This window comes from Setaria viridis, chromosome 9, assembly GCF_005286985.2.
Source record: "Setaria viridis chromosome 9, Setaria_viridis_v4.0, whole genome shotgun sequence".
Classification (NCBI taxonomy): domain Eukaryota; kingdom Viridiplantae; phylum Streptophyta; class Magnoliopsida; order Poales; family Poaceae; genus Setaria; species Setaria viridis.
Window position 1 is genome coordinate 41,240,247 of NC_048271.2, and position 14,305 is coordinate 41,254,551.

At 47.3% G+C, this 14,305-nt stretch overlaps 1 protein-coding gene across 1 annotated transcript; it reads left to right on the top strand.

Moving 5' to 3' along the window:
* The first annotated feature begins 10,105 nt into the window (after positions 1-10,105).
* Positions 10,106-14,103, top strand: LOC117840284 (serine/threonine-protein kinase RIPK). Its single transcript, XM_034720768.2, has 3 exons — positions 10,106-11,039; positions 12,256-12,392; positions 13,247-14,103. Exons 1-3 carry the CDS (start codon positions 10,424-10,426, stop codon positions 13,862-13,864), a joined length of 1,371 nt encoding a protein of 456 aa, XP_034576659.1. The 5' UTR covers positions 10,106-10,423; the 3' UTR covers positions 13,865-14,103.
* Positions 14,104-14,305: the final 202 nt, after the last annotated feature.

Here is a 14,305-nt window from a genome sequence, read left to right on the forward strand (position 1 = left end):
GGTGCAGCAAAAGGTAAGCTACGCGGCTGACGGAGTTTTGCCGAGAATTACCGGTTTTGGCCGGTTGTCTTCTTCCTCGAAATTTATGTCGCTTCCTTATTTACTGATGATAATATTAAGAGGAAAACGTAGCAAAATGAACAAATGACTGAAATGTAAAAAAGAAGCGTAAAAAAAATACTAAACAGAAAAGGTTAACCCTGCCCAGTGACGGCACGGGTGCGTCACGCTGATGTGAACTTGAACGTACCCTAGAACCGTGTGGTCCGCCTCTTCCCGGCGTGGACGACGGCCGTGGCTGTTTCATACAGTTGAAGGCCTGGTTTGGTTCACTTGCTTAAATTTAAGCACCCGTCACATCGAATGTTTAGATACTAATTAGGAGTATTAAACGTAGACTATTTACAAAACCGATTACATAAGTGGAGGCTAAACGGCGAGACGAATCTATTAAGCCTAATTAGTCCATGATTTGACAATGTGTTGCTACAGTAAACATTTGCTAATGATGGATTAATTAGGCTTAATAGATTCGTCTCGTTGTTTAGCCTCCACTTATGTAATGAGTTTTGTAAATAATCTATGTTTAATACTCCTAATTAGTATATAAACACTGATGTGACACTTGCTTAAAAATAAGCAAAGGGAACCAAACGGGCCCGAAGAGTTGAGCGTTGCTTTGCTTGCGGCTTTCTTTTTTATGTGTGCAGTCGGCTCCTGAACTCTGAAATTCGCGGGGTCGCCGACGACGCATCATCTGTCGGGCTGACGCGCACCAGAGAAGGCAGAGATCGAGATCCATGATCCGTCGTCGTCGTCAACCCCCTGCCTTTCAGGGTACAGCACACGGGTCCCGGCGATCCTCAGGAGATGTGGCTCGCGTCATCCACGCGCTGCGCCCCGATCTTCCAAAGATCACGTTCCTGCTGCGGGTTCTGTGACTGCGAGCCTCTCTCACGTTGTCAACTTGGCCTTTTCGGCCAGCTTTGCCTTTTCGAGGTGCGGCAGTTCTCTGCTTTTGTTGTTGTTGTTTCCCTCGGCTCCTTGCTGCTCGTCACGTTTCAGTCGATTGGAAATTCTAGAGCCCACGTCACCTTGTGTTCATTGACAGCTTTGATTTGTTGGACATAGAAAATCCAGCAATCAGCTTCCCACTTCATTGACAGTGCATTTTGTATACACGACGATTGCTACACATCGAAATTCCTCGTAGTTTCCGGCTCGTGATAAACGAAAGAAATGAGGTTCGTGCTCTTCTCATGCATGCGTGGCTTTCTGGATAGCAAAGAGATGTAGTGAAGTAAGTTACCTAGAAAGATATTTCACCGTTGCCATGCAGCGAGAGCCACAGGACCTTCGATCGATGCCTGACCGACCATGTTGAATTTCTGAGAGGTTTTGCTTCGGATGTTGGCTAGCTCCAATGCTCTCTCTCTCTCTCAAAGCCAGTGGCTTTTGATTTCCTGGAAGAGTCGGCTAGCCCACGACTTTGCTTTATCCCTGGAAATGAAATGGCGCGCCTTTCTGCTACTTTAATGTTCACACTTTTGCCTCGCCCTCTTTCAGATAAAGAGAGGAAAGCTGCGACCTCTTCTACGATGCTCATGTGCTCCTGTTCTAAGGTAGCATGTGTCCATACCGCGTGCAAAATATGACCGTATATCCACGTCAGCAAAGCATGTACATCAAATTTCAAAAGTGAGCATCCACATCACTATATGGATGTTCATCTATGCAGCTATGAAATGCTGCGGCGTATTTCCGTGCGAGTTGGAAGCTGCCTAAAAATTTCCGTTTCTTGTTTTTTTCCCTATCGTCTCTCCGTCCCTGCTGACTTAAATCATGTCTGGAAGTTTCAGGGTCTGTGTAGTGCCAATGTAACTCAAAACGCATGGGATGATTTCCTTTCCTATCATCAGAGAATGCGTGTACACACCACTCCGTTCTTGGGGGAAAGTAAACTCTAGCGACGTCAGTACAAAGCGGATTCAGAACTGTCTTTCCATTTCAGAAATTTCTACTTTCCTACCAATCATAAAAACAAGTATCCATAGCCGACGGTGAGGGGACACAAATATAGCTGTCCACTAGTGGCAACGACACTGGTGCTTGAAGATTTCTGCAGTCTATTTACAGGGAGCACGCACGGAAGAAGAAGCTCTGCTGAAGCAAGTTGTTTGTGGCCCAAAATTAGTCCAGAGCAGGAGATGATATCTCGATGGGAATACTGAAAATAATAGAGAAGAACTCTAGTCAATTCAGCAACTTGATTTGGAAACTTCTTCGGTAGATATTTCCACGAACATCTAATGGCGACTGACCGATTAAAAACTTACGTTTTCCATAACGCTACACAGCAATCAAAGTAGCTCTCTCTAACAAATCTGTGTGAAATAATGGGAATGAGGATAGTTTGCCACACTTTTTCTTCTTCCTTCTCCTCTCTCTCCTAAACATCTCAACCACAGTGAGAGTAGTCTTCTCTTGGACCTTGACCTATGCCACATCACCATCTGCCATAAAACTGAATCGTCAGCATGACAACGATCACACACGTACGCACACGTTAATGACAGTATTGTATGGAGAAAAAAAAGGCGATGGTACAGTCAGAGACGGCGGTTTTGTGACGGCGCCACGGCGGCCAAGATAAAACGATGATTGAAGCATGAAAGGCAAGTCGTAAGTTTTGTGTACCACAAGTCCAAATGGCAGACAAGTTGATGATTTGCCAGCCATGTTGATATTTTGTTTTGTACCTGAACAAGATAGAGCCTAGCTAGCTAATCCTCCAATATTGGCATACAGTACCAGGGAAACCAAAACAGAGACCTTGAACGGCAAGTCATTAGTTTTGAGATTAGTCTAAGTGAAGGAACGGTGACGCATGACTAGGCGATGATGTTTCCTCATGGGTTCATATACGCTATTGTTAACTACTAGTGGCTGTACTGGGGCAAAAAAATCAGCATGGAAGCAGAAGGATGGTTGACTAAATGGCAGCAAAAGATTTTTTCAAGTGCTTGCTTCTGGCCGGCAAATTGGGACAAAAATACAGTAGTTTAGTGCTGATCAGCAGACATGTATAGCATCACTGACGACATTGATGTGTTCCAATATTTATGTCCCATTATTATTTTTTCCGTCTCGAAGAAAACCCTCTTCTATATTATGCTGATAGCTAGCTTGCTTCCGTAAGGGAACATTAGTAGACCAATTAAACATAAGGATTTTGGGCATGAAAAAGGTATGATGAGCGCGTAGATGTGTACGTACATGTTCCTCCTCTGTTTTTTGGGGTTTAAACTTTAAAGAACTGTTTGTCTAGAATTTGTGTTTGTGGTTAGCACCACTACGTCAGTGAGATCACACAAGGGTCTTTGAGCTGTGGTTGCACCTGCCAAAGTGCTTGCTGTTTCGCTATTCCATCCAACGCAGACGAACAAATTAAATTTAAGTGCAAGAATTAAGGAGGGTGACATAATTAATGTATAAAACATCTGTTTATGTCTTGGTCTTTGGTAAGACATTTGCGGACCGGGGCTTGGATCGTTCATGGAAACAGACGGCAGAGTGACCCAGCCTTTTTCTGTATTGAAAATGGAATTCTCACCAGCTATTGACTGAACTGTTATCAAATGTGCTTGGTGCTTTGGTTGAGAATAGAGATGATTGATTCTTTTTCTGCAGTTCTAGAATCTATTGCTATTGCATGGTTCAGGTGCCCTCACCGTTCAAACTCGTGTTTTCTGATTGGGATTGGCGAATGCGGCGAGTGTGAAGCAAAGGGCTTGGTCGTGCTTTCTATCTCTTAATGAAATACGTGCTGATGCACGTTCTCGGGAAAAAGAAAAGTCATGCGAATTTGTTATCCCGCTTATTTCATCCCTAAAGTTTAGCTAGATGCTCAATTTAGTCCCGGAAGTTTCAAATAGTGCCTCAAAGTCCTCCAAGTTTCTTTCTTCCTGGGATGAAGCCGTCCCTGCCCGCGCGCCTGCACCCGGGGACTTGTACATGTGAAGAAAAAGTTTACATAACCCCCTCAAAGTATCGAGGGTGCATTACATCACCCCCTCAACTATGAAACCGAGTATTTAACCCCTAACCTTTGCAAAACCGTTTAAACAACACCCCAAGCTAGTTTCACAAGGTGGTTTTGCCATGTAGGCACACCATGCTGGCTTATTCAGCCCAATGTGGAACATGGACCCACTTGTAAGTATCCCCGTCATCGTCTTTGCTGGTGCTTGCTTTTTCTCATGCTCCAATCTGCTGCCGCCCTTGCAGCCTCGCCTCGCTCGCCCTGCTCCCCGTCGTATGTTGTTGCTCGCACTCTCTTCCTCTCTCTTTTCTGTTTTCCACCCGGACTAGCATGCCATCGATGGACCAGTCGGTGGCGCCGACTGAGGGTTCCCACCCCTAAAGTTTAGTCCCGTCACATCGAATGTTTAAATACTAATTAGGAGTATTAAACATAGACTATTTACAAAACCCATTGTACAGATGGAGGCTGAACAGCGAGACGAATCTATTAAGTCTAATTAGTCCATGATTTGACAATATGTTGCTACAGTAACTATTTGCTAATGATGGATTAATTAGGCTTAATAAATTCGTCTCGCCGTATAGCCTCCACCTGTGCAATTAGTTTTATAATTAACTCATATTTAATTCTCCTAATTAGCTTCCGATTTCAATGTGACACGGACACACCCCCTGACTCGGCGCTGGGGACCAAGGGCGAGCTGAGGGTAGTGTCCACGGCCGGCCATGAGGAGCTGTCCTGTCGCAGCCTACAGGCTACAGCAAGGCTAGTATGGAATAGAGTGCAGATATGGGTCTGTTCGCTTCAGCTTATTCAGGATTGGTGTTTGATGTTTTTAATTTTTATAAGAATTTATCTCTTTTTTCTAGCTTGTCTCATGGGAACTAATAGGGAGCCTCCAATGGAAAAAAAATGAGACTACATTGCTACAAAACTATTATCATAAGCTACCTCTCGTTTATTAAATATTCGAATACAATACTTATATAAATATATACTTGATATCTTCATTCAATTGTGATAGATTTTATTTAGTAATTACTCTATAGTATTTTCATCCACATTTATAATCTTTAACTTTTCACTTTGCATCGCAGGTATGCGCTTGAATTTGTTTAATGAACCCTAAGTTTGAGATACAATTTTAACATAGAAATCTATATTCACATCACTTTAGATCTTTATAAATGGTGACACACATCATGCGTATAGACCTTAATTATTATATCGTATACCAACAGTGCAAGATATATATGATTTAAAATCATATATTGATGTATATTTTTAATTAAGGTTATTTGATTCAAACGTAGGGTTACCTTATGTTATTTCTAATAATAGCATGAGTAGGTAATATAGATGCAAATTTAAGGGGTTCCTTTAAGTTTTTTAAGTAATAGTGGTGGGCAATTCAGTTGCAAATTAGGGGGTTATTTTAAATATTATTTATAATGGCATAAGTGGGTAATTTTGATAAAGATTAGGGGTTGCTTTAGTTTATTTTATATAATATCATAGGTGGGTAATTTATATATAGATTTAGATGGTTACTTTAGGCTATTTTCATAATGGCATAGGTTGGTAATTTTTTAGAAAATATAATAGATCCAATGGCTACGATGATTTGAATCTATCAATTGATGGTCGGATGTTTTGCTTTTTTGTGAGAATTTCTAGAATTTCTCTCTTTTTCTAGAGTGTTCACCTAGGAATCCTAGGTGGCTTTACCTGGAGGCTTCAAAAGGAGCCTCCAATTAGTAATCGTAAGATTAAACATAGACTATTTACAAAACCATTGTACAGATGAAGGCTAAACGACGAGATGAATCTATTAAGTCTAATTAGTCCATAATTTGACAATGTGTTGCTACAGTAACTATTTGCTAATGATGGATTAATTAGGCTTAATAAATTCGTCTCGCCGTTTAACCTCCACCTATGCAATTAGTTTTATAATTAACTCATATTTAATTCTCCTAATTAGCTTCCGATTTCGATGTGACACGGACACACCCCCTGACTCGGCGCTGGGGACCGAGGGCGAGCTGAGGGTAGTGTCCACGGCCGGCCATGAGGAGCTGTCCTGTCGCAGCCTACAGGCTACAGCAAGGCTAGTATGGAATAGAGTGCAGATATGATCCCGCTACTGATTGGCAGCGTGCGCTGATGGCGGCGTCAGGCAGAGCAGCTGAGACAGATAAGTTCAGAGATGATCCCGCCAGCTAGTTATCTAATTGCGTGTTGTTAATGGAGTATTGGAGTTTCTGCTACTAGCTTAGTTGGGAAGAGTTTCAGTAGTAATCTGTGGACCTTTAGTCGATCCATGAGAAGAGAGAAGCAGTTGTTTCAACGTGTCCGTTGTCCACATCGCGGAAATGTGTTCAATAAGTTGGGTAATCAGTAGGTTTCTCTCAGGTGTTCTTGGCGACCTTGACCTGCTGCCCGCGCCGGAGCCGAGCAGGCACTGATGCGAACAAGGAGGTTGAGCCGCCGCTGACCCGGCGATTACTTGCATCGGCATGGCTGGCCACGGCAGCTGCGGCGGCGGCGCCATCAAGGAGGGCGATCGAGCGAGGGCGGCGGCAAACAAGAGGATGAGTCCTACTGTCCTAGGAAAAAGTGGCAGCAAAGAGGATGACAGGACGCTTTTTTGGAGGGTGCCAAGGGAATCTTTTGGACTGGCACCCTGGCTAAACAGTGGAGCGCAGGGGTATACGGGATTCAGTACGAACGGAGATGCAGATCCTCATGCCGACGAATCCATTCATGCTGCAGCGCCAAGACGGGTAGAGGGGCCAGGGGGAGCGCATCGCGGCCTCCGCGACGGCCGTCGATCCCGTTTCGTCCCGATCTACTCGAACAGACCATCCCAATCACCTGCGCCTCCTTCTGCTGGCCCCAGTCACTTGCGCCTCCTTCTAATGGCAAGGAGAAGCCTTTGCCTGCTATCACGCAGTGGGGGGGGATGGCGAGGGAGAGGAAGAACCTGCATCGCCATCTCCGCGGGAAGGAGGCGGGCGGGCCTACCTGAGTACTGCGCCAGGTTTCTTTCTTTCACATTGGAGCGAAATAGAGGTTGCTAGTAAAAAAGTGGTTGTGTCAGCTGTTAGCACTACATGAGGTGCTGCTATACAGCGTGGATGCGTCCGTGTTCCACATGGAGTCGTGCTACTGCGCCGTACAGCCGGTTCCTCCTCCTCCTCCTCTCGAGTCGACGGAGCTCGTGCGCGCGGGCAGGCGCGTGTCACGGTGTTCATACGCCACGACCCGGCTCGGTTAAAATTGTTTTTTTTCCCCCCACCACGTGAAGGTTTTTCAATAGCGCGTGGCGGTAGCTTCACGGACGCGCTGGCAGCGGCTGTGAGTACAATTTAATTAACTTTGTCGCCTTGCGGTTGACCCGGCCGCAGGACGCTCGCAATTCATATCCATGACAAGCGCGCGCGCGCGCGCGCGGCGGACCCGCGGATTGTGTAGTTCGCTAGCGCCCCGTTCAAGTTATCCTCAAGTTCTCAGGAGTATGATCTGGAGCTAGCGCTGCTTGTCAAACTAGTATTTAAATATTTGTGCTGCGAACCCTCCCGTAAAAGTCGTAACGTTTATACTGACATGATTTCGGTATAAGATGCCACGCGTGTCCATCGTTTCCACGATTTTAGGATTTCGCGACCTCGTTTCTTTATACTAGAAAGAGCACAGCCAGTGAGACCGTGCACGTAGGAATGATTCAAGTTTCTCCACTGATCCCCAAGAATTGGTTGTTGGTGGCTAGGACGACCTCTGTTTTATCCCAGAGGAAGAGGGTTGGAGATTCCGTCGCTCATGTGTCAGGGTTCCAACACAACCTATATGTACGTTTGCATGAGCAAAACGCGATCCAGATTACCTAATACAAGTAGCTATTAGTATTTCACAATGGATCCCCTCGTCAAAAGAGCCCACTGGCTTTCGAGCATCTATAAACCGTGCTATGCAGCAAACACCAGGTTCCATTGCATGGTGTTCTTAAGACAAATTGCTTTACTATAGGCCCCACATGTCGGTGGGGCGAGATTGCTGTCAAGGAGCAGAAGATGACTACTCTTTTCTAACTTTCAGTCACAAAGTTGGTGTGTTTCTCGATTCATAGATTTTACTATGCACGTAAATAGTATGAATCTGAAAAGCCAAAACAACTAATAATTTAGGACGGAGGATGGTGGGAGTCCTACACATGAAAGCCTTATCCAAAGTGAGTAAAACTTGCTGCGAATCATGATAGTGGAAAACACAACTCATTTTTATTCTAGAAATGGCAAAGAACTACAACGTCGTACCCCCCTCACCTGCCCCAGCAGTCTCCGTGATCGTTTTGTTTTGCTACAACTCATTCAAAGCCAAACCCTAGCTTAATATAGCTTGGTTCCTACCCTACTCCTCTCACTAAATGGAACCAAGGAATAAAATGGGCAAAACCCCTAAAGCTTCACGCATGCTTACACTAGAGGCCCACAGAAAGCTAGAAACCCGTAAAGATCAACCGCTCTCTAGCTTGTTCCCACTTCCCAGACGATTTCTGCAAACCTAATCCATCCCCTTTTTGAGGTTGGGCGCAAGAAACGGCAACCTGTCATTGTCCATTTTTCTTCTCCTCTGCAAATTGGCTACTCGTCGCTTCGTGTCTCGCCAGTACAGTGACAGGAGAAACACGGAGCAGCAGGGGATGATGGAGCAATGGAGGCGCTCTCTGTTTCTGTAACGACCTCGATGGGCGCATCTGAATTTCTAAATTCCGCTCTGGACTCCGATTGAGAGCGATGGCCGATGACATGGACCTCCACTCCTGCTGTCGAGTCTGTGATGCCTAGTGTGCGAGATGCGGATGATTTGCTTTGATCTCATCTGATCCTCGATCATGATGCTTCTGTACCTTGTGGTCTGGATTTCTGCCGAGTAGAAATGTGTGAAAGCTAAAGCCGAGACAGGCTGTTTCTAATAAAGGGGCAACACATTGCACTGCTAGAGATGCTAGGGGGATCGTTGCCGTTTATTTGAGCGTAATATGGCATCGTTGCCGTTTGATTTTTAGAAATTAGCTTTTCAGAGAAGACAAATTGTCATTATTTGCCAAGTGTTAAACCTAGAAATGGCTGGTAGCTTTGATGAGGCTGCAATTTCCCCTGCTGTTGGCTTGACACTTGGAATCACTTTTTTTGTTGGTTTGACAGTTTTAAGATAAATTTGCCATGCCACACATTTATGTTGATGGCCATGAATTTATCACGTATTTTTGCTAGTATGACCAACTTGTGTTTACTATGATTTAGAGCAACTCCAAGAGGCTGCTAATCTTACCCCCAATACTTTTTTTAGGGAAAAAAGGAGAAAAAACGAACTCCAACAGTCCATTCAAACCTTCCCCAATGTTTTAGCAACGCTAAAAAATAACCTACCACCGCGTATAATTTAGCGTTGGCATTCCTCCCCCAATCATGATTCCCGCACGCTCGCGCGTCCCTTCTGATGGGCCTAATACATAATTTTAGGAAGAATTTTTTGGAGTACTCTTGGAGTTGCTCTTAGTAGTCCGCGTAGTTTGTTTTGGTGGGACAGGAACGATGAATGGCTGTTGGATGTGCAATTTTTATGTGCACTTGCTAACGAAAGACTATGATTTTGTAACAGCAGCAGCAGCAGCATATTTTCCATCAACGTGAAAATTATCACCAACAAGCCAATAGCAGCCATGCAAAAACAAAGAAATAGGTAGTGGTACTAGATGGACTTGACGATGTACTCGCTCGGACATGCTTTTTTTCCCTCAAATTTTCCGTTAAAACGTCAAGACTAGTAATATAAAACCGGTAGAATTGAGGGACACTTTATCTAACCAGTAGCCAAAAAGAAAAAAAGAAAAGTAAGAGAAAAAGAAACTGTGAAGTGAGAAGAAGAATCAATCAATGCATGCAGGGCAGGCGTTGGGCTGTCAGGTCAACGGTCAGCGGGGGCGACATGTCATCCGATCCGGCGGGGAAACGGAGGCCGAACGCCTCAACGCGGCCGTCCATCCATCATCTGATCAATCCCGTGTTACCGGTAGCAAAGCATAGCAGCACGGGCGAGTCGGGGAAGAAGTGGTCTCGTCTCCCTCGCCCGCGTCCATTTATTCGGCATGGTTGGTAGCTCGCCCCTCTACTAATACTCCCTCCTCCGTCCCTTCTCTTCTCAACTCCCCCGGCCCAGCAGCAGCTCGACCCCATTCCATTCCATCCTCCAGCTCCTGCAACGGATCGATCGCTGATCATCATCAGGAGGAGGCGTCAACGGATCGATTGGAGAGCGAGGAGCTCGGATTTGCATGGTGTGGTAGACAAGAAGAATAAGATAGGCAGGCAGATCATGGCGAAGTCGTCGTCGTCTAAGAAGAAGCAGCAGCAGCAGCTGTCGGCGTGGCGGTTCCTGTTCGGCGGGTGCCTTGGCGGTGCCGGCGGCGCGGGCGGGAGCGGCGGGAACAAGGTCCGTCCCGGCCCGCGGACAACAACCACGGCGACGGCGAGACACGCGCTTTCCCCGGCGCCGTCGTCGTCCCCGGCGGCGGCGGGGCTGCAGCAGCGGCTGTCGGTGACGGACGTGATGAGCACGTGCTCGGACCAGGACCTGTCGGTGTCGCTGGTGGGTTCGAACCTGCACGTGTTCACGGTGGGGGATCTGAAGGCGGCGACGCAGGGTTTCGTGGACAGCAACTTCCTGGGAGAGGGCGGGTTCGGCCCCGTGTACAAGGGCGCCGTGGCGGAGGGCGCCAAGCCGGGGCTCCGCGCGCAGCAGATCGCCGTCAAGCTCTGGGACCCCGAGGGCACGCAGGGCCACAAGGAGTGGCTCTCCGAGGTCATCTTCCTCGGCCAGCTGCGGCACCCCAACCTGGTGAAGCTCGTCGGGTACTGCAGCGAGGAGGAGCACCGGCTGCTCGTCTACGAGTACATGCCCAAGGGCAGCCTCGAGAACCACCTCTTCAAGAGTGAGTATATTCACCCTGCTGATCCTTCGTTAAAGCTAGTCTATTATTACAGTACCATTTATGCATACTTCGTTAGCACAGTATCGTATTTGCTATATATTTTACCTGCTATATACTTCTGTTTTTAATATACGATGATGTTTAGGATAAACATACCGGTTCATTTTTAAACTAATCTGCTTATCCCAAATGACATATAGGATACGTAGCATCAGCCACTAATACCTAGCTAGTGGCTCATCACTATCTCTGTTAGCTGGGCCATGCGTGCCACGTCAGCTGAATGGATGTTACCGCCACCGTTCGAACTAGCTAGGCGATAGGAGCCACGCACGCGCATCACCTAGCTAATTGATTAGACCAGCTAGCTATACTTACTTAGTTGTACTGCACTACACACGAGCCAGCAAGCAGCTGATTGTTTCTGACCACGTTGTCAACGGAGACGATCCGTCGTGCTAGCTAGCAAGCTAAGCTCTTGCTTTCATCAGTAGCTCCTCCAGCTAGCTCGCACTACGGAGTTCCATCCATGAACCGATGGACGACTAGCTGGTGAACAACCAAACACTGTTTGAAAGAGAGGCCACAGGCCATGGGGGAGCGATCAGGGAGAAATAAAGAGGGACCAAACTAATTAACCAAAAGGTGGTTGACCAGTCCTGCACGGGCCTGTTGACTCTGATAGCTTACCATTTCCTGGGCTGGGCCCGCTTGGTTAATGCTTCGGGTTGGTTGTAGAATGACGAGCACGTACGGTAAACCTTGAGCTGGTTAAGGATTCCGTGTAGCTAGGTTTCACATTTGCTCGCTCCATCTTGCCTCCAACTACTCTCGCTCCTACAAGTCGACAACTACCTTTGTTGAAATGACACGCGAGCCATGCATGGATGAATTAGAATTTTTGGTATGCGTACCCAGCCACGACATGTGTACCAGTGCACGCTTGGCTAGCTCCTAGCTGCTAACTACAGTAGCATGCATATGCATGTACAAGAGATGATAGCTGCAGTGCACGGGCACATCACAGTTGACAATATTAAACCCAATATATCGATCGATAATGCGTAGCTGGATAGCAATATATAGTCACCAACGGGAAAAAAAATATAAGAAGAAGGTGTTGCATGCGCAGCACACGTTGACATTTTGGTTCGTTGTTAATTTTGAGGTGCGCGCGATCAGCCAGTGACGGCGATATCTGGGTTTATTTTTGCAGAGTTCCCGCCCGTTTTGTCGTGGTCAACGCGGCTCAACATCGCGGTCGGCGCCGCCAAGGGCCTCGCCTTCCTTCACGACGCCGAGAAGCCCGTCATCTACCGAGACTTCAAGACGTCCAACATCCTGCTCAACCCGGTACGTACGCTAGCTGTTCGTTCCTTTTTCCTATTATTACACAGTTTAATTTCTTTCTTCTGAAAAAAAAAAGGAAACACTTGCACCATCCAGTGGCATCCATGGTAGTACTAGCACTTACTGGAGTACTTACTACGTTGACTTCAATGTTCAAAGTATAGCGAGCCTTCGAGTAGCGTCAGTAGGTTGACTTGGTACATCGATCGGTTCCTACTAGTAAACCCTTCTAGTTCTAGCTGCGGCGCTGCATGCTGCTCGGCTACTTTTCAACTGCGGCGGCGGCGAGGCCACTTGTGGTCGTGGGAGGGCTGACAAGATCAGAGAGCCTCTTTCACTTGCACCACAAATTTGAAGATGCTACTTTTCATATCCTTTCACACTGCTTTTTGTTTCTGCGGGGGAAAAAAAAGTAAGCGAGAAAAAAGAAGGGAGATAGTCAGATGGGTGGTTCGAGTCGTCCCTTTTCAGTTTCGGCCGGTTGCGGCTTTGTTCAAAATGTGATCTGCGATTCTTTACCTTTGTTTCCATGTGCCAACCACCTCCACCCCTCGAAAAGTCTTCAGGTGCCCGCTGCACATTTCCATTTTCTTTCTTTCTTTCATTGAGATATAATAAAGGTGCCACACTTCTTCGAAAATTGGAAATAAAAAACATTCAGCCGAGCGAAATTTCAGAGTTAGCTCTGAAGAAATAAGAAAGTTTCGGGGATAAGAATAGCTGAATGGGCCGTGGTGCGCTTTAAATCAGCCCAATATCTAGTGAAACAAACTAGTATGAATTGAAGAAACCTAGCAACAAACGCCTGAATTCAGATGCATCATCCTAGTCTCATGAATGGATTCTCGATTTTGCAGGACTACGAGGCAAAGCTGTCAGACTTTGGTCTCGCCAAGGACGGCCCGGAGGGAGACGACACCCACGTCTCCACCCGCGTCATGGGCACCCACGGCTACGCCGCGCCCGAGTACATCCTCACGGGCCACCTCACCGCGAAGAGCGACGTGTACAGCTTCGGCGTGGTGCTCCTCGAGATCCTCTCGGGGCGGCGGGCGGTGGACAAGACCCGGCCCAGCCGGGAGCAGCACCTGGTGGAGTACATGCGGTCGTGGCTCAAGGACCCGCAGAAGCTGGGCCGGGTGATGGACCCGGACCTGGAGGGCAAGTACTCCACCGTCGCGGCCCACAAGGCGGCTCTCGTGGCGTACCAGTGCCTGAGCGGCAGCCCCAAAAACAGACCCGACATGTCCAAGGTCGTCGAGGACCTAGAGCCGCTTCTCACTGTCACCGACGACGCACCTGGCGAGCTGCCGGCGGCAGCACCGGAGGACGTGAAGAAGGAGAGGGCGAAGAGGAGAGACGGCGACCGGAGAGAGAAGGGACGGCAGGATAAAGCCGCCAGGTCCCCGAAGAGGGCTGTCCCCAGGAGGCGGGCGCCGGGGCGGAGCCAGGAGTTCTGGGAATGGAAAGCGTAGTAGCACGGTAACGCATAGGTTTTTTAACGGTGGGTGCACGTGTGCATGCGTTGCTTCGTGTAGAAAACGAGGTGTAAATGTAGGGTGGTGATAGATGAGTGTCGATGGATGGAGTGCGTACGTAGTGCCTGTAATTGTTCGTCAGGGGTTGAGGATTGCACCCCCTGTGCTCCGAGGCTGTAATTCCTTTGTTTCTTCCTTTTGATTCGATTTACATTTGGGCTTGGCCTCTTTCTCTAGTTCGTCGTTATGTTCTTTTTTTTACTGCATCCATCCTTTGTGTTTTTTTATTTACGGTGGCGAGCTGAGATTCTTGCCTGCAAGAGCAAAGCACTAGCATTGGACGAATGCATGGGAAGGCAAAGTACGGAGAGACGCACAGTGGGCACTTGTTTTGTTTTCGTTGTTGCAGTGCTGTGGGGATGCTAGATAGGGGCAGGC